Source organism: Homalodisca vitripennis, chromosome 5 (genome assembly GCF_021130785.1).
Source record: "Homalodisca vitripennis isolate AUS2020 chromosome 5, UT_GWSS_2.1, whole genome shotgun sequence".
NCBI classification, from domain to species: domain Eukaryota; kingdom Metazoa; phylum Arthropoda; class Insecta; order Hemiptera; family Cicadellidae; genus Homalodisca; species Homalodisca vitripennis.
Window position 1 is genome coordinate 172741820 of NC_060211.1, and position 21085 is coordinate 172762904.

The 21085-nt window shown below is 35.7% G+C and overlaps 1 protein-coding gene across 1 annotated transcript in view; it reads right to left on the reverse strand.

Moving 5' to 3' along the window:
• LOC124363730 (sushi, von Willebrand factor type A, EGF and pentraxin domain-containing protein 1-like) overlaps nucleotides 1-5556 on the reverse strand; it is a 43750-nt gene extending 38194 nt beyond the window's left edge. The window contains 1 exon segment of the mRNA XM_046818992.1: nucleotides 5498-5556. Coding sequence (XP_046674948.1) covers nucleotides 5498-5556 — 59 coding nt within the window.
• Nucleotides 5557-21085: the final 15529 nt, after the last annotated feature.

The window sequence follows — 21085 nt, forward strand, 5'->3', positions numbered from 1 at the left end:
ACATTAAGACATAGAAGGGGGTGTTGTGTTCTTTTCAACTAACAACTTATGTCCCTTTTCAAGCTCCGATATATGAGGAAAGGGTTGTGATACTGAGGGTAAGAAGCTTAGATCTGCAGGCTAGCGGGTGGTTTGTTTACGCTCATCCCACTGATATATGAGGAAAGGGTTGTGATACTGAGGGTAAGAAGCTTAGATCTGCAGGCTAGCGGGTGGTTTGTTTACGCTCATCCCACTGATATATGAGGAAAGGGTTGAGATATTGAGGGTAAGAAGCTTATATCTGCAGGCTAGCGGGTGGTTTGTTTACGCTCATCCCACTGATATATGAGGAAAGGGTTGTGATACTGAGGGTAAGAAGCTTAGATCTGCAGGCTAGCGGGTGGTTTGTTTACGCTCATCCCACTGATATATGAGGAAAGGGTTGTGATACTGAGGGTAAGAAGCTTAGATCTGCAGGCTAGCGGGTGGTTTGTTTACGCTCATCCCACTGATTATATGAGGAAAGGGTTGTGATACTGAGGGTAAGAAGCTTAGATCTGCAGGCTAGCGGGTGGTTTGTTTACGCTCATCCCACTGATATATGAGGAAAGGGTTGAGATATTGAGGGTAAGAAGCTTATATCTGCAGGCTAGCGGGTGGTTTGTTTACGCTCATCCCACTGATATATGAGGAAAGGGTTGAGATATTGAGGGTAAGAAGCTTATATCTGCAGGCTAGCGGGTGGTTTGTTTACGCTCATCCCACTGATATATGAGGAAAGGGTTGTGATACTGAGGGTAAGAAGCTTAGATCTGCAGGCTAGCGGGTGGTTTGTTTACGCTCATCCCACTGGTATATGTGGAAAGGGTTGTGATACTGAGGGTAAGAAGCTTAGATCTGCAGGCTAGCGGGTGGTTTGTTTACGCTCATCCCACTGATATATGAGGAAAGGGTTGTGATACTGAGGGTAAGAAGCTTAGATCTGCAGGCTAGCGGGTGGTTTGTTTACGCTCATCCCACTGATATATGAGGAAAGGGTTGAGATATTGAGGGTAAGAAGCTTATATCTGCAGGCTAGCGGGTGGTTTGTTTACGCTCATCCCACTGGTATATGTGGAAAGGGTTGAGATATTGAGGTTAAGAAGCTTAGATCTGCAGGCTAGCGGGTGGTTTGTTTACGCTCATCCCACTGGTATATGTGGAAAGGGTTGAGATATTGAGGTTAAGAAGCTTAGATCTGCAGGCTAGCGGGTGGTTTGTTTACGCTCATCCCACTGGTATATGTGGAAAGGGTTGAGATATTGAGGGTAAGAAGCTTAGATCTGCAGGCTAGCGGGTGGTTTGTTTACGCTCATCCCACTGATATATGAGGAAAGGGTTGAGATATTGAGGGTAAGAAGCTTATATCTGCAGGCTAGCGGGTGGTTTGTTTACGCTCATCCCACTGATATATGAGGAAAGGGTTGAGATATTGAGGGTAAGAAGCTTAGATCTGCAGGCTAGCGGGTGGTTTGTTTACGCTCATCCCACTGGTATATGTGGAAAGGGTTGAGATATTGAGGTTAAGAAGCTTAGATCTGCAGGCTAGCGGATGGTTTGTTTACGTTCATCCCACTGATATATGAGGAAAGGGTTGAGATATTGAGGTTAAGAAGCTTAGATCTGCAGGCTAGCGGGTGGTTTGTTTACGCTCATCCCACTGATATATGAGGAAAGGGTTGAGATATTGAGGTTAAGAAGCTTAGATCTGCAGGCTAGCGGGTGGTTTGTTTATGCTCACCCCACTGATATATGTGGAAAGGGTTGAGATACTGAGGGTAATAAGCTTAGATCTGCAGGCTAGCGGGTGGTTTGTTTACGCTCATCCCACTGATATATGTGGAAAGGGTTGAGATACTGAGGGTAATAAGCTTAGATCTGCAGGCTAGCGGGTGGTTTGCTTACGCTCATCCCACTGATATATGTGGAAAGGGTTGAGATATTGAGGGTAAGAAGCTTAGATCTGCAGGCTAGCGGGTGGTTTGTTTACGCTCATCCCACCTCAGTCCTTCATCAGCGCCTCTGACATGCTGAGAAACTTTGGCGCTAATACCGTTATAACTTGGACCCGCTCGCCTCCTTAATCCACTTAACTCATCTATAAACTGATAACACATGCACGTGTAATACTCGGGTATAATAATGTTTCCGCAACAGAAAGTCATAAAATATCTGTTCAAGGCAGTAACGTCGTACGAAACGAAAAGAAAAACGTCTTTAATTTGAAATACAATATTATCGTCAGGTAGGAACTCTTAAAATGTGTAATACGAGTAACTATGTGTAACTCTCGTAAATATATAATAATAGTAACATATAAATGAATATATAATATCTTATGCAATGTATATATAAATAATAATAATTTCTCAAGCAGACATTTCGTTATGCAGAAGAAGTCTTCTCATAATTTATCTAAATTAATTTTCATGAAATTGTCGTTGGAGTGTTTCCTTTCATTATTAAAAAACCTCTGGCCAGTTCTTTGAGATTTAATAACTAAAACAATGATTTTTTTATTACATGAAGAATTTTATACACTTCAACAAAATTAAGAGGCATATTAAAATCTGGCCCAAAGAAACACTTTGAAGATTTTAAAACTTGAGAATTTAAGTTTTTTACTTATAAAAACGTGTAATTTGTTTGGTATTATTTGACAATAAAAGTGTCACTTACTTATTTATATTTCATTAAGGGTCTATGTGATCTCCCTGGAGCAATACCTCGTACTCGTAATGTAAAAATGTACATTTTTTTTTTTTTTTTTTTTTTTTTTTTGTTAATTGTGTCTGGTTACAAAATTACCTATATATCTAATTTAAGCTCTTATAATGTCTCGCGTATGACTTAGACCTCCTCTTAGCTATATTAAAGGGGATACAGTATTAAAATAAAAAATTACCTTCCCCAAAAAGCTATTACTTGAAGGACTATAAAAATGTTCTTTCAATCTTTGTGTCTATCTGTCCGCTCTCAAGAACAAACTGGTCTATAGATTTCATCCTCCATGAGATAAAGTGTAACAGAAGATTTCGCTCAAAATACGCTCAATTTATTTTTATCAAATACTTAGGTTCACCTTAATGAGGCAAATAATGTTTAACTTAAATTTACCTACCTTAAAATGTCGGTATATTAAAAATAAATTTTGTTAAAACATTGTTATTCAAATTTTACACAGAACGTCAATAAAACTATGATCAACATCAAACTAGTTTTATGTAGATCAACGTACTATGTAGTTCTGAATAATTCCAAAAGCCCAACTTAGAAAGGAACTATACTGGAAATATAAGGTTGTATACAATGTTTTATTAAATTTATCGTACTATTCATAAAATACAAACATTTTACTAGGAACACTGTACGTGTCCACTATCCGTTTAATATGTACATATTGCCTGTGTATGCCGACGTGAAAAATATTGGTACCTGATATAGAATGTAGGACAATATCACCGAGTTCAATTCACGGTGAAAATATGAACACATCGATATGGACGACCGACATGTTCATACTTGCCTGTCACGTTCAATGTTGACGAGTTTTGTACGATGCGCTGAGAAAAATGTTTAATAAGTGGTAAATTGTTCATTGTAAAAATGCATTAGTTCACGATTAACTAAGTTATATTTATATTCAAGTTAATAAACATTACATTAAATATAAAATCAGGGATATTGTAAACGAAGGTGGAATGTATTAAGAGAGTTATGTATTCTAGTCGAGTAAATAAGGGTGTTATGAGAATTGTACAAACTAAAATAACACAGTCCAGATACGATATTGTCAAAAATATTAAGCTCTAAATCTTAATATTTTGTAATCTGGAGTAAACAGATTGATGTGGTGATATTAATTGGAAAAGTATATTATAGAAATAGGACTGTTAATATTTCGAATACACTGTTTAAAATAATAATGTAGTGCAGAAAGGATAACAGGATTTCGGACATTTGCCATTGTTATAGATTATAAAAGGTATAACACTTTGTAACCGTTAGACCACTTTGGGTACCAATAATAAAAAAGAACTAACTAGAAAACCTAAAAAGGGGATGTTTGTGGGTATGTTTGAACCCTTTTCTTCCCCACATATACTTCTTTCTGTTTTTTGTTTCTGTATGTATTAATACCTCCCCACCTGACGAAGAGGATAGATTCCAATCCTCGAAACGTTGTGTTATAACTTTTATAAACTGTAACGATGGCAAATGTCCGAAATCCTGTTATAATTTCAAACCTTCCATCGTCAATAACAAACTTTAAACAAAAGCAAAACGTAGTGTAAGCTTAAGATTTACCGTATTTAGTGTAATGTAGTAAAAAAAAGTGAAAACATGCATATTTATTTATTTTCATACATGGTAGTGGCTAAACAACAAACGCAGAGCAGTTAGGAGTACATTCCTGTACATTTACCCGCCAAGTGCGCTGAGGAATAAACAAATATCACAATATCAAAGAGAACATCTGTAATAAACACGAGGTCATAACCATTGTGTCCTGGCTCTGGTACTCGATATATCGGTTTGATTTTGGATTCGAAAAAATGCATAAAGGTAGAGTAGTGGACTTTTAAATAATATTATTTAGAAACATTTGTTTCTAAACGTTATAACGAAATCGATGGTTTTGCCTTTCAACGTCTCCAACCAACATCATAACCATAAACAGTCAAAGTTGTGATTTTACGTTTATTGTTAGATTTTAATATCTTTATATCCGCACTCGTAAGGACACGGTTGTCAGGATGCTGATTCCCATTAGCTACCATTGATTAGGTCTAAGTACTGCCCTTAAAATCTTACAATGTTGTGTTTGTTCATGTGAGTGAAATTCACTATAGTCATAGTCATCGTGCAGACGTTAGTCCTGTCGGTCTTGTACTGCTAGCTGTCTACCTGCTTATGGGAACAGCATTTCGAGAGAGGACATTGGCAGAATCCAAAAGCTGCAGAACTCAGCCATCAGGTTTTTAACCATATCATATTTCTCCTTTCCAGGATGCTGTCAAGTTACTTCCTGTGGAGGCTGTGTGTAGGCTGCTGACTTTTTACATGGTCCACAAGGTTCTCAAATTAAAAAAACCACAGAATCTCAGCCAACCTTATTAATTAAGCCAATTTTGACTCCCCTGCGTGCTACAGGACATTGTTTTTTTTATAATTTAATGGCAATGTTTAAATAATATACTTAATGCATTAAATAATTTAATTCAGTCATTTGCGCCATCTGTCGTAAAAGTTACATAAGGGTTTTGTAATTACTCTTTGCAGTACACTACATACTTATAATTTCCTACACTGCCTTATTTTCTACGTCTTTATTGGTAAATCTGGGCATTAGACTATACAAAGTTAAATAAGCAGTACAATACTGATCAGTCTCTGAATACTGTATTGTGTTGTATTTTATATGCTCTTCACGTTGAACGCGTTTTCTTTGTGCCTGCCGTAATGTCATTAGTACCTTTTGCGTGACAACTCCGTCCTTTTGTCTTTCACACTCTCATCTATTCCATACCCCATTGTTAGAGAAGCCCATCTTTTGATCATTACGTGCACACATACATAGGCTTTTGGCCAAATTTGATTTAATAGCAGTGTTAAATTTAAAAATACTAATGCATTAAATAATTTGATTTCGTAATTAGCGGCATCACTCTTCGTCTTCATACTTTAAAAATGCTGATCAAAAATGGGGAGATTTAAATAAATGTTGGGTATTAGCACAGAAAACGATTCGTTGTTCTATTCTTTTTTTAATAAATAATACTTTTATATGCATATATTATCATTGTAAATTAGAACAAAATTTTAAGCCTAATTGTAATTATTCATACATATACTCATAAACACACTTTGTTGTTCCGCTAGCTTTACACATTGTTGTTTTGGTTACAGATTTAGGTTATGAAAGTGTTATTGTTTACTTTACCATAATATTCGAAACCATCTGGAAGTCTAAACATTTTCAATGCAATTTTAAATAATATTCAAGATACAAGAAGTCAGTGGGGTTGAGCCCTTTTGTTAAGAATTTCTGAAAATATAAAAAAGCACCTTTTCAAGGTGATTATTTTTAAATAACGCATATAACATTAAAATAGTTTAAGGACTAAGAATAAATTATTTCAGTACACAAATAAATTTTAGCTAAATAATATAATAATAATAATAGATAATAAATTATAAATAATAGATTTATTAAAATTACTTTTAATATAACCAAGGAACAGTAAGCTATTTCCGTGTTCAGCAGAACAGAATTTCGAACGGTTTCTATTTAACGTTGAAGATAGAACTGACAGTCTTCCTGAGCATATTGAATTATCAAAATCAAATCAACTGAAATCTCGTTTGAAAGTTCTGTTGATGACAAATAAATTTTACCATTTTGGCGAGTTCCTGGGTGGTCACGAGGGAAATTAATTGTTTTATAAAACCTCAAGGTGTTTATTGTATAAGTGATGACTGTAAGCGTTAAGGAGACCGAGATTTAATTAGTGTGTGTGAGTTTTGATTAAATTATTAATTATCTTGTTTAGGCATATTCATTAACCTCTTGGATGTCAGCTTGATGTCAGACTTGTTAAGTATGTCAGCTTAACGCTACCTAAGTTTTTATTACACATTCTGTGATTTTGATACTATAAAGGTTAATTAATTTTTAAAACAAATTTTGGCAAATTATATATATATATATATTGATTTTTTTTTAGTGTTTTAATTTCAATAATATTTTTGAAATTTACTATTTTTTAATTAGTGCGCTAAACAATCAGACTGGTTTTATTGCCTCCCAACAATGTAAACAATGCACATAATTAAATAATTAATTACAATTTCTTGGTAATTACGGTTTTTTAAATTAAATAAGCCCCGTATAATATTTTTAAACATTTTTTGCAATGAAAATTGAATTGAAGAAATATTATTTAATTCTTATGGTGGAAGTAATTTTATCTCAATTTATTACAGTACAATTTTGTTATAAAACAATTCAATAACGAGGTAATGCAACAATGAGAAACAATCCAACAAACACAACAGTCGCTATCGATAATAAGCATACGTTATTAAGTCTACAAGAAGAACATTGTTTGGATATGTAAGTACACATTTACTAATGGACATAAGCTTTTTCTGACAAATATGGAAACATATAACAAAATATATCACAATTTACCTTATTCCGGGGTGATACCTGAATTTAATTAATGTCCTTTGTTTAAATTTTGTTATTTACGATGGAAGATTTTGAAGGGTAACAGAATTTCGGACATTTGCCATCGTTATATGTTACAAATATATAACTCAACGTTTCGAGGATTGGAATCTATCCCCTTCGTCAGGTTGGGGGGGGATATTAAAACATACAAAAATAAAAAATAGAGGGAAGAAAATAAGGGAAATAAAAGGGTTCAAACACATCCAAAAACTGCTTGGGGTCCAGTCCAGCATTTCTTATTATATAATAATAATAAACAACTAGAAAGTACTGTACCGTTATGAAAGTACTGTACTTGTGTCTATGGCGAGGTGGTAATCCTTTACGGACCCAGGCTACTCAGTGTAACAAGTTTTGTAGAGTGCACCTCTTATGTGATGACATTTGTTGGTTGCAGTGTTCGCAACAAAAACTGTTTGGAGTCTGGTCTAGGTGAACTTGATAATATCATTATAAGAAACAACTATAATGTTCTGTACCGTTATGAAACACTTGTGTCTATGGCGAGGTGGTAATCCTTTACGGACCCAGGCTACTCAGTGTAACAAATTGTAACATAAGAGCACCTCTTATGTGATGACATTTGTTGGTTGCAGTGTTCGCAACAAAAAACTGGTAACAGAAATTAACGTTGGCGGAGAGCAGTAACATACAGTAGACGCCATCTGTTAAATGTTTCAACTCGAGGAGTATGACCACATTTCCTGGCAGTCGCCAAAATGCTCTAGACTCTAGTTGTAGACAACATGACTTAGTACACATCTAATAGATTCCTACAGTATACAGAATGGAGTGAATGGCACAGTACGCAGTGTATTCATCAAATTATGAAAAATATTTGTTTCTGATAACAATTCGTTTATTATTCTTGTTCCTCTTAAACGAAAATGTTTCATTTTAACATGGTCATAGGACTCAATCGTAACTTTCATAATGCAAGTGTTGTATTTTTGGTTTTAAATATTATATTTTCGATAACATTATCAACACCCATAACAATAGAAAACGACATTGTTTTTAATCCAAACTCACTACAAAGGTATATATAGGCCTATTAAGGTGTGTATAGGGGTAAAAAAGCAAACTAAAATTTGGAGTCTTCGCAAAAACCTGAACTAGGAACTAGCTTAACCTATTACCTACCTAACGATTAACGCTTTTAAATGTCTACCTGCTGCGTTATATGTTTTTCCGTTTAAAAAATATAGAACTCCATCGGATTACATCATAAGTGTTTTCACAAAGAAATCTAACGGACTTCAGTTGTAAACTTCCTGCTCATTTATGTAAAATCAAATTTTACTGAAATCGTGGGGAATATTTAATTAAATACATAGAATAATTTTAATTATTAATGGTTTTATTCCATATTTTGTATTATTAGCTTAAAATAATCTTGTATGATTTCCAATCACAATAATAGTACATTTTTTATAGTTTAACTGCAGGTTGCTCACTTTGAAGATCAGTAATTTAATTATAATGAATTAATTACATTAAAGATTAAATACCGAGATCCACAAGAAAGTTCAAGTCTATTGTTATCTTTACAAAGGCGCTTCCTTCAGACTTGCATTAGAATTTTGAAGTTCATAACAATGCGTAAAAAAGGTGATGGATTCATTAACCTATATAACACTGACTAAAAAAGGTAATATCGCATACCTAGCTGAAATTTCTGTGCCTGTTTATCGTGGCATGGAAGGTCGAGTAGCCTAAGGGCTGTGGGCTCAAAGCAACACAACAAGGTTAGCTAAACAAACCAAGGGTTGCAGGGTCGAGCGGCAGATATTTGTGTCAGATAATCAACCACAATATCATCTCGCGTGATTACTAGACCCTTTCGAATATCCACATGAACGCCTTATGAGTTCCTATAGGATAACGTTATGATTTATACCAAGGTAATTAGGGTTGCCCATTTATATACAGTCGAAATATCAAAATTTGTTTATAAATCGATGTTCTAGAAATAAAAAAAGTATTCTAGCAAAATTTGAAAATCAAAACCAATTTGAAGACCGTGTTCAAATTCATACTATGTTAAGGAAAAATTTCAACTGTTTATAGTTTGAGTTAATTGCAAAGTAATAGGGAAGTCATACATTACATACATTTCCTAGTAAAGTATTAAAGAATAGTAATATGGATATATCGTCTTTCCACATGATATTTCAAAACGATCTGTCGTATAGACTTAAAATCGTTCATGAAGCTTCATTTCTATATAAGGAACACTGAGTTCGATGATAGAGTCACGCCACCAAGTTTGGCTGAGCGTTCACGAATACTTTTACATTAATCTTATGGGTAACCATGACGGCAATTGGGCAAACAAACTAAATACATCCTTAGGTTACATATGAATACATGTAGCCTAACTTTTCAAACACATACATGTTGATAATGACTGATTTGGTGCGTAGAATTTTATTATTTAAACACTGATATGAACCCCCATTGGGGGGTTCATATTTGTGTTCTTATAAGAACCAGATTTGTGTTCTTACACTTAAGAACACAAATCTGAATGTATCATGTGGCAAGACATGTCGAGAAAGATGTCCTATGTAGACTTAAAATTTTGCATGAAACTTCTTGTCTACAAAAATGAGTTCTGTATTGCGTCATTTTCGCGTCAACTTCTTTTTTCTATGATTGTCTGTCCGTCTATCTACCCGCAGGACATCTCGAGAATGTGATTATAAATGTTACATGCAGCCTCACCAAAGCGTGTTATGTGGTGTGGAGTAATTCTACCTTGTGTTATTGGGGGTAATGAGTCAAAAGTACTAATTTAGAATATTTTAACTTTTTATTACAAGAACTGTGAGACCATCAATGTCCTGGCTGATAATGAAAATTGATTGCGGCCACCATCTTGCCTGGTCATTGATTATCCTCTGGTTTTTTCTGAGATAATTGTGATTGAACTTTCATTACAATTTGAAACACAAGTAAATAATTATGTAAGTTTCTTCTAATCAATGCACTTTGCCTTTTAAACGATGTAACAATGTCAATGTTTGTCCATGTAATATTATATTTTAGTCTTCTCGACCAATTCTTTTACAACTGCCTAGCTCTAAAGTAGCTTAAGTTTAATAATACTTTTTGTTTAATACGAAGGAACTTATATTTCCTTGACTTAAATACATTGATATAAATCAATTCAATAAATAAATTAAGACCATAGCAATGAAACATATGGAAAATCAGAGTAACTATTAAAAACTTCGCGTTGTTTTATCTATCTATATTATAACTTTATGTAGGTAGAGGAAGTAATATGACAAAAACTTTTTCTAAGTACGGAAAAGAAATGAGAAAAGACGCCAACATATCTCTTGAACGTGAAATGAGGGCTTAGAGCAAAGTCACTTCGGAAGAGAAATGAGCGTAACCACAACAGATTGCTCCAACTTAACATTGGGTTTACCAGACCTAGCTAAGTTCATACAGTACCTAGCTAAGTTCATACAGTACCTAGCTAAGTTCATACAGTATCTAGCTAAGTTCATACAGTACCTAGCTAAGTTCATACAGTACGTATTTAAGTTCATACATTCATACAATACCTAGCTAAGTCCATACAGTACCTAGCTAAGTACCATACAGTACCTAACTAAGTTCGTACAGTACCTAGCTAAGTTCATACAGTACGTAGCTAAGTTCATACAGTATCTAGCTAAGTTCATACAGTACCTAGCTAAGTTCATACAGTACGTAGCTAAGTTCATACAGTACCTAGCTAAGTCCATACAGTACCTAGCTAAGTACCATACAGTACCTAACTAAGTTCGTACAGTACCTAGCTAAGTTCATACAGTACCTAGCTTAGTTCATACAGTACCTAGCTAAGTACCATACAGTACCTAGCTAAGTTCATATAGTACCTAGCTAAGTTCATACAGTACCTAGCTTAGTTCATACAGTACCTAGCTAAGTTCATACAGTACGTAGCTAAGTTCATACAGTACCTAGCTAAGTTCATACAGTATCTAGCTAATTTCATACAGTGCCTAGCTTAGTTCCATACAGTAGTGTGAGAATTCATATTCGTAAAACTTAAATAATAGATTGCGGGGAACTAACGTGATGACAAACGTATGTGATTGTCAATAAAATAATTTTATTTTACTGTAACATTTTATTGGTGAAAGCTGTAAAACTTTTAGTCCAATTTATAAATAACTTATTATATAGGAGCGGAGTTAAAAATAGAGCAGTAATTATTTAACATAATGTTAATTCTAAATATTAGAGACAGAAACATAAAATAGTCTAAAATATGTGTAGAACGACGGTTTGAAATACTGGCTTTAACCGTCTTAATTACTTGGCATTCCTAAAATAGGACATGCTCAGTGTATGACTCAATTTTTGTTTCGTAATCTAAACATAAACATCGTAAAAATAAACTTCAAACAAAGAACTAAACATTACGTTTAACATTTGAACATCTACGTAAACTTTCCACTTTGATTGATAAATTTTATGGTTTTATGCAGGTTAATTATTACTATACGTGAAAACCCCTATAATACAGTATACATTATAAAATTGTTTTAGTGGCCTCGTGAAAAATGGGAAGAGCATTCGCAACGGCTTAGATTCAATGCTTGATATTCTGGACCGATAATTGAAGTTCCAATTATTTCATTTGAAACTCTAATATACCTCACAGGCTCAAACAATCTAATGAATGTATTTTCCAGCGTTTCTCATTATCCAGGCTTACACTGCGCGCCCTAATGCTACTCTACTGTATTGGAAACCATCAAGTTAATGGTTTGGGAGCGACTGAATCATCCATCCTATATAGTCGAAAATCGCAGTGGTTTGGGAGCTACTGACTCATCTCTCCTATATAGTCCAGAATCGCAGAGGTTTGAGAGCTACTGACTCATCTCTCCTATATAGTCTAGAATCGCAGTGGTTTGTGAGCTACTGACTCATCTCTCCTATATAGTCTAGAATCGCAGTGGTTTGGGAGCTACTGACTCATCTCTCCTATATAGTCGAGAACGCAGTGGTTTGGGAGCTACTGACTCATCTCTCCTATATAGTCTAGAATCGCAGTGGTTTGGGAGCTACTGACTCATCTCTCCTATATAGTCCAGAATCGCAGAGGTTTGAGAGCTACTGACTCATCTCTCCTATATAGTCTAGAATCGCAGTGGTTTGGGAGCTACTGACTCATCTCTCCTATATAGTCGAGAACGCAGTGGTTTGGGAGCTACTGACTCATCTCTCCTATATAGTCGAGAATCGCAGTGATTTGGGAGCTACTGACTCATCTCTCCTATATAGTCCAGAATCGCAGAGGTTTGGGAGCTACTGACTCATCTCTCCTATATAGTCCAGAATCGCAGTGGTTTGGGAGCTACTGACATCTCTCTTATATAGTCGAGAATCGCAATGGTTTGGGAGCTACTGATTTATCTCTCCTATATAGTCCAGATATCCAGAGGTTATCTCTCTAAGCGCAATATTTGGTTTTATGTGAAATTGATAGAGGAATCCCCGCTAAGAAAGTCTTCAAGTGCCAGTTGGGCTAGTGTTTATAAAATTCAAAACGGATAGGGTTAAAATATAAAAGATTATTCCCCAGCAAACCTGATGTAGACCTATTATTTCTATATGTGGTAAGTTTCACGATTTACAGTGTTTTCTGACGATTATGAATGTGCTGGGCGGTTATATTTTTGTTAACCATTGGAAAATACAATGAGGGAAAACGTATTATATTGTATTTCTAACCCTTCCTACACGCTCCCATTTTGATCTCCACTATATCTAGCTGGGCTGATGATCGATTTCTTTCAGAGGGGAAATTCCTCTATCAACTCAAGAGACAATTGACTATTTTACAAAACCTCAAGGTGTTTATTGTATAAGTGATGACTGTAAGCGTTAAGGAGGCCAATATGTCATTAGTGTGTGTGTGAGTTTTGATTAAATTATTTATTATCTTGTTTAAGCATATGCAATATTCATTAACCTCTTGGATGTCAGCTTGATGTCACACTTCTTAAGTCTCTGTCAGCTTTTCTGTACTTATACAGTGAAAATTAGCTTTCAGTTCCTATTCTAGAAGTTGTGGTACAGTGTTATATGATAGCCACATGTCACAGTGCAGGAGGTATTACGAGTGAAGAAGTTATGTCAAAAATTTTGTAGATAAATGGCTCATTCAGTAGAGTTTTCTGAAGAGAGAAGGATTTTATCATCTGTATACATGAGCGTATGACAGAGACTGTCCAAATATTGAGGCATGTCGTTTGTAAATAAGATAAACAATACAGGGCCAAGGACAGATCCTTGTGGCACACCTCTATTTATAGAGAGCGGTTTTGATCTTATAGTATAACTCCAAGATTCAGACGTTTTTTGCGGTCTGTATAAAAATATGTATAATCATTGGAACAAGTGCATACATTTTGTTGCGAGTATATAAAATTGGGAAATATTTCATATGTTTTTACATATGGAAAAGTATCATTATAAAGTAATCGTTATTGGCCATTTAGTCTTCAATTAACGAATGTCGTTTGTGTTTGATCACGAACTAAATTATAAATGAAATACCAATGATATACTTAACTAAGAATTTTGCATTTAATTTTCAAAATTAGTTTATAATTTAATCCTACTTAATTAAAACAACAATCCTCAAAGTTACGCAGCCCAAACACATTTCGAGGTGTTACAAAGTTTCAGTGTGTAGGGTGAGGTTACTGGGGGAGGTATAAAACCGTAATTAGTTATTCTGCCAGGAGGGTTGTATAACACGATGGACATTTAAATTACATTTACATTATTTTGTGTACCTTTCATATATTTTATATTAACAAATTTTGCTATAAACATTGAATCACCAAAATTAATTGCTCCACTGGCAATAAAACTTGAAAAGTTTTTATAAATATGTTTCCATGAGAGCAAATGACTACCTTTTAATTCCTTGATTTCCAGAGTATATGAGTGAATATCTTATAAGATTGCAATGTTTGTTGAACTGCTTACTGAACAAGATTCATTCAGTGCTGGGCAGTCAGATAAATACTTTAGATATACTTATATTATTTACCAACTCGTAGGTACATAACATCACATGAACAATACATTAACACTTTAAATGGACATATAATGGACATATAAATGGACATTAACTTTATAAATACAAACTCCTAGTGTCCCTCTACAGTATTTCGCATAGCCCACAGCAATGATTAATGTGAGGTAAATTGCTACTGACATATAAATGGACCTCAATTGTATGAATACAAACACCTAGTGTCGCTCTCCAGTATCTCATACATCACAGTCGCATAGCCCACAGCAATGATTAATATGAGGTAAATTGCTACTGACATATAAATGGACCTCAATTGTATGAATACAAACACCTAGTGTCGCTCTCCAGTATCTCATACATCACAGTCGCATAGCCCATAACAATGATTAATGTGAGGTAAATTGCTACTGACATATAAATGGACCTCAATTGTATGAATACAAACACCTAGTGTCGCTCTCCAGTATCTCATACATCACAGTCGCATAGCCCATAACAATGATTAATGTGAGGTAAATTGCTACTGACATAAATGGACCTCAATTGTATGAATACAAACACCTAGTGTCGCTCTCCAGTATCTCATACATCACAGTCGCATAGCCCATAACAATGATTAATGTGAGGTAAATTGCTACTGACACATAAATGGACCTCAATTGTATGAATACAAACACCTAGTGTCGCTCTCCAGTATCTCATACATCACAGTCGCATAGCCCATAACAATGATTAATGTGAGGTAAATTGCTACTGACATATAAATGGACCTCAATTGTATGAATACAAACACCTAGTGTCGCTCTCCAGTATCTCATACATCACAGTCGCATAGCCCATAACAATGATTAATGTGAGGTAAATTGCTACTGACACATAAATGGACCTCAATTGTATGAATACAAACACCTAGTGTCGCTCTCCAGTATCTCATACATCACAGTCGCATAGCCCATAACAATGATTAATGTGAGGTAAATTGCTACTGACACATAAATGGACCTCAATTGTATGAATACAAACACCTAGTGTCACTCTCCAGTATCTCATACATCACAGTCGCATAGCCCATAACAATGATTAATGTGAGGTAAACTGCTACTGACATATAAATGGACCTCAATTGTATGAGTACAAACACCTAGTGTCGCTCTCCAGTATCTCATACATCACAGTCGCACGACCCACAACAATGATTAATGTGAGGTAAATTGCTACTGACATATGAATGGACCTCAATTGTATGAATACAAACACCTAGTGTCGCTCTCCAGTATCTCATACATCACAGTCGCACGGCCCACAACAATGATTAATGTGAGGTAAATTGCTACTGACATGTAAATGGACCTCAATTGTATGAATACAAACACCTAGTGTCGCTCTCCAGTATCTCATACATCACAGTCGCACGGCCCACAACAATGATTAATGTGAGGTAAATTGCTACTGACATGTAAATGGACCTCAATTGTATGAATACAAACACCTAGTGTCGCTCTCCAGAATCTCATACATCACAGTCGCACGGCCCACAACAATGATTAATGTGAGGTAAATTGCTACTGACATGTAAATGGACCTCAATTGTATGAATACAAACACCTAGTGTCGCTCTCCAGTATCTCATACATCACAGTCGCACGGCCCACAACAATGATTAATGTGAGGTAAATTGCTACTGACATGTAAATGGACCTCAATTGTATGAATACAAACACCTAGTGTCGCTCTCCAGTATCTCATACATCACAGTCGCACGGCCCACAACAATGATTAATGTGAGGTAAATTGCTACTGACATATGAATGGACCTCAATTGTATGAATACAAACACCTAGTGTCGCCGCTCTCCAGTATCTCATACATCACAGTCGCATAGCCCATAACAATGAGTAATGTGAGGTAAATTGCTACTGACATATAAATGGACCTCAATTGTATGAATACAAACACCTAGTGTCGCTCTCCAGTATCTCATACATCACAGTCGCACGGCCCACAACAATGATTAATGTGAGGTAAATTGCTACTGACATATGAATGGACCTCAATTGTATGAATACAAACACCTAGTGTCGCTCTCCAGTATCTCATACATCACAGTCGCATAGCCCATAACAATGAGTAATGTGAGGTAAATTGCTACTGACATATAAATGGACCTCAGTTGTATGAATACAAACACCTAGTGTCGCTCCCCAGTATCTCATAAACCTTCGTCGCATAGCCCATAACAATGAGTAATGTGAGGTAAATTGCTACTGACATATAAATGGACCTCAATTGTATGAATACAAACACCTAGTGTCGCTCTCCAGTATCTCATAAACCTTCGTCGCATAGCCCATAACAATGAGTAATGTGAGGTAAATTGCTACTGACATATAAATGGACCTCAATTGTATGAATACAAACACCTAGTGTCGCTCTCCAGTATCTCATACATCACAGTCGCATAGCCCATAACAATGATTAATGTGAGGTAAATTGCTACTGACATATAAATGGACCTCAATTGTATGAATACAAACACCTAGTTTCGCTCTCCAGTATCTCATAAAATATCAGTCGCATAGCCCATAACAATGATTAATGTGAGGTAAATTGCTACTGACATATAAATGGACCTCAATTATATGAATACAAACACCTAGTTTCGCTCTCCAGTATCTCATAAAATATCAGTCGCATAGCCCATAACAATGATTAATGTGAGGTAAATTGCTACTGACATATAAATGGACCTCAATTGTATGAATACAATCACCTAGTGTCGCTCTCCAGTATCTCATAAATCTTAGTCGCATAGCCCATAACAATGATTAATGTGAGGTAAACTGCTACTGACAAATAAATGGACCTCAGTTGTATAAATACAAACACTTAGTGTCGCTCTCCAGTATCTCATAAAATATCAGTCGCATAGCCCATAACAATTATTAATGTGAGGTAAACTGCTACTGACATATAAATGGACCTCGGTTGTATAAATACAAAACCTAGTGTCGCTCTCCAGTATCTCATAAATCTTAGTCGCATAGCCCATAACAATGATTAATGTGAGGTAAACTGCTACTGACATATAAATGGACCTCGGTTGTATAAATACAAACTCCTAGTGTCGCTCTCCAGTATCTCATAAATATCAGTCGCATAGCCCACAACAATGATTAATGTGAGGTAAACTGCTACTGACATATAAATGGACCTCGGTTGTATAAATACAAACTCCTAGTGTCGCTCTCCAGTATCTCATAAATATCAGTCGCATAGCCCATAACAATTATTAATGTGAGGTAAACTGCTACTGACATATAAATGGACCTCGGTTGTATAAATACAAACTCCTAGTGTCGCTCTCCAGTATCTCATAAATATCAGTCGCATAGCCCACAACAATGATTAATGTGAGGTAAACTGCTACTGACAAATAAATGGACCTCAGTTGTATAAATACAAACACCTAGTGTCGCTCTCCAGTATCACATAAAATATCAGTCGCATAGCCCATAACAATGATTAATGTGAGGTAAATTGCTACTGACATGTAAATGGACCTCGGTTGTATAAATACAAACACCTAGTGTCGCTCTCCAGTATCTCATAAATCTTAGTCGCATAGCCCATAACAATGATTAATGTGAGGTAAATGCTACTGACATATAAATGGACCTCAGTTGTATATAATACAAACACCTAGATGTCCCTCTACAGTATTCAAATATCAGTCGCCATAGCCACAGGCAATGATTAATGTGAGGTAAAACTGCTACTGACATATAAATGGACCTCGGTTGTATAAATACAAACACCTAGTGTCGCTTTCCCAGATATCTCATAAATCTTTAGTCGCATAGCCCATAACAATGATTAATGTGAGGTAAACTGCTACTGACATATAAATGGACCTCAGTTGTATAAATACAAACACCTAGTGTCGCTCTACAGTATCATCCCACATTAGCCATAGCCCATAACAATGATTAATGTGAGGTAAACTGCTACTGACATATAAATGGACCTCGGTTGTATAAGTACAAACACCTAGTGTCGCTCTCCAGTATCTCATAAATCTTAAAATCAGTCGCATAGCCCATAACAATGATTAATGTGAGGTAAACTGCTACTGACCATATAAATGGACCTCAGTTGTATAAATACAAACTCCTAGTGTCGCTCTCCAGTATCTCATAAAATCCTTAGTCACATAGCCCATAGCAATGATTAATGTGAGGTAAAATTGCTACTGACATATAAATGGACCTCAGTTGTATAAATACAAACACCTAGTGTCGCTCTACAGTATCTCATAAAATCTACATAGCCCATATAACAATGATTAATGTGAGGTAAACTGCTACTGACATATAAATGGACCTCGGTTGTATAAATACAAACACCTAGTGTCCCTCATCCAGTATCTCATAAATCGTTAGTCACATAGCCCACAGCAATGATTAATGTGAGGTAAACTGCTACTGACATATAAATGGACCTCGGTTGTATAAGTACAAACACCTAGTGTCGCCTCTACAGTATCACACAAATATCAGTCGCATAGCCCAATAACAATGATTAATGATGAGGTAAACTGGCTACTGACAAATAAATGGACCTCGGTTGTATAAATACAAAACACGTAGTGTCGCTTTCCAGTATCTCACAAATCTTAGTCGCATAGCCCAAAACAATGATTAATGTGAGGTAAACTGTGCTACTGACATATAAATGGGACCTCAGTTGTATAAATACAAAAACCTAGTGTCCCCTCTACATTAAATTTCACATAGCCCATAACAATGATTAATGTGAGGTAAACTGCTTATTGACATATAAATGGACCTCGGTTGTATAAGTACAAACACCTAGTGTCGCTCTCCAGTATCACACAAATATCAGTCCGCATAGCCCATAACAATGATTAAATGTGAGGGTAAACTGCTACTGACATATAAATGGACCTCGGTTGTATAAAGAACAAACACCTTAAAGTGTCCTCTCCAGTATCTCATAAATCTAGTCGCATAGGCCCATAACATGATTAATGTGAGGTAAACTGGCTACTGACATATAAATGGACCTCAGTTGTATATAAATACAAACTCCTAGTGTCCCTCTACACCTAGCCCATACAATGATTAATGTGAGGTAAATTGCTACTGACATATAAATGGACCTCAGTTGTTATAATAAATACAAACACCTAGTGTCGCTCTCCAAGTATCACACAAATATCAGTCGCATAGCCCATAACAATGATTAATGTGAGGTAAATTGCTACTGACATATAAATGGACCTCGGTTGTATAAATACAAACACCTAGTGTCGCTCTCCAGTATCACATAAAATATCAGTCGCATAGCCCATAACAATGATTAATGTGAGGTAAACTGCTACTGACATATAAATGGACCTCGGTTGTATAAATACAAACACCTAGTGTCGCTCTCCAGTATCACATAAAATATCAGTCGCATAGCCCATAACAATGATTAATGTGAGGTAAATTGCTACTGACATATAAATGGACCTCGGTTGTATAAATACAAACACCTAGTGTCGCTCTCCAGTATCACATAAAATATCAGTCGCATAGCCCATAACAATGATTAATGTGAGGTAAATTGCTACTGACATATAAATGGACCTCGGTTGTATAAATACAAACACCTAGTGTCGCTCTCCAGTATCACATAAAATATCAGTCGCATAGCCCATAACAATTATTAATGTGAGGTAAATTGCTACTGACAAATAAATGGACCTCAATTGTATGAATACAATCACCTAGTGTCGCTCTCCAGTATCTCATAAATCTTAGTCGCATAGCCCATAACAATGATTAATGTGAGGTAAACTGCTACTGACAAATAAATGGACCTCAGTTGTATAAATACAAACACCTAGTGTCGCTCTCCAGTATCTCATAAATCTTAGTCGCATAGCCCATAACAATGATTAATGTGAGGTAAACTGCTACTGACAAATAAATGGACCTCAGTTGTATAAATACAAACACCTAGTGTCGCTCTCCAGTATCACATAAAATATCAGTCGCATAGCCCATAACAATTATTAATGTGAGGTAAACTGCTACTGACATATAAATGGACCTCAGTTGTATAAATACAAACACCTAGTGTCGCTCTCCAGTATCTCATAAATCTTAGTCGCATAGCCCATAGCAATGATTAATGTGAGGTAAACTGCTACTGACAAATAAATGGACCTCAGTTGTATAACTACAAACACCTAGTGTCGCTCTCCAGTATCTCATAAAATATCAGTCGCATAGCCCATAACAATTATTAATGTGAGGTAAACTGCTACTGACATATAAATGGACCTCGGTTGTATAAATACAAACACCTAGTGTCGCTCTCCAGTATCACATAAAATATCAGTCGCATAGCCCATAACAATTATTAATGTGAGGTAAACTGCTACTGACAAATAAATGGACCTCAGCTGTATAAATACAAACACTTAGTGTCGCTCTCCAGTATCTCATAAAATATCAGTCGCATAGCCCATAACAATTATTAATGTGAGGTAAACTGCTACTGACATATAAATGGACCTCGGTTGTATAAATACAAACACCTAGTGTCGCTCTCCAGTATCACATAAAATATCAGTCGCATAGCCCATAACAATTATTAATGTGAGGTAAACTGCTACTGACATATAAATGGACCTCAGTTGTATAACTACAAACACCTAGTGTCGCTCTCCAGTATCT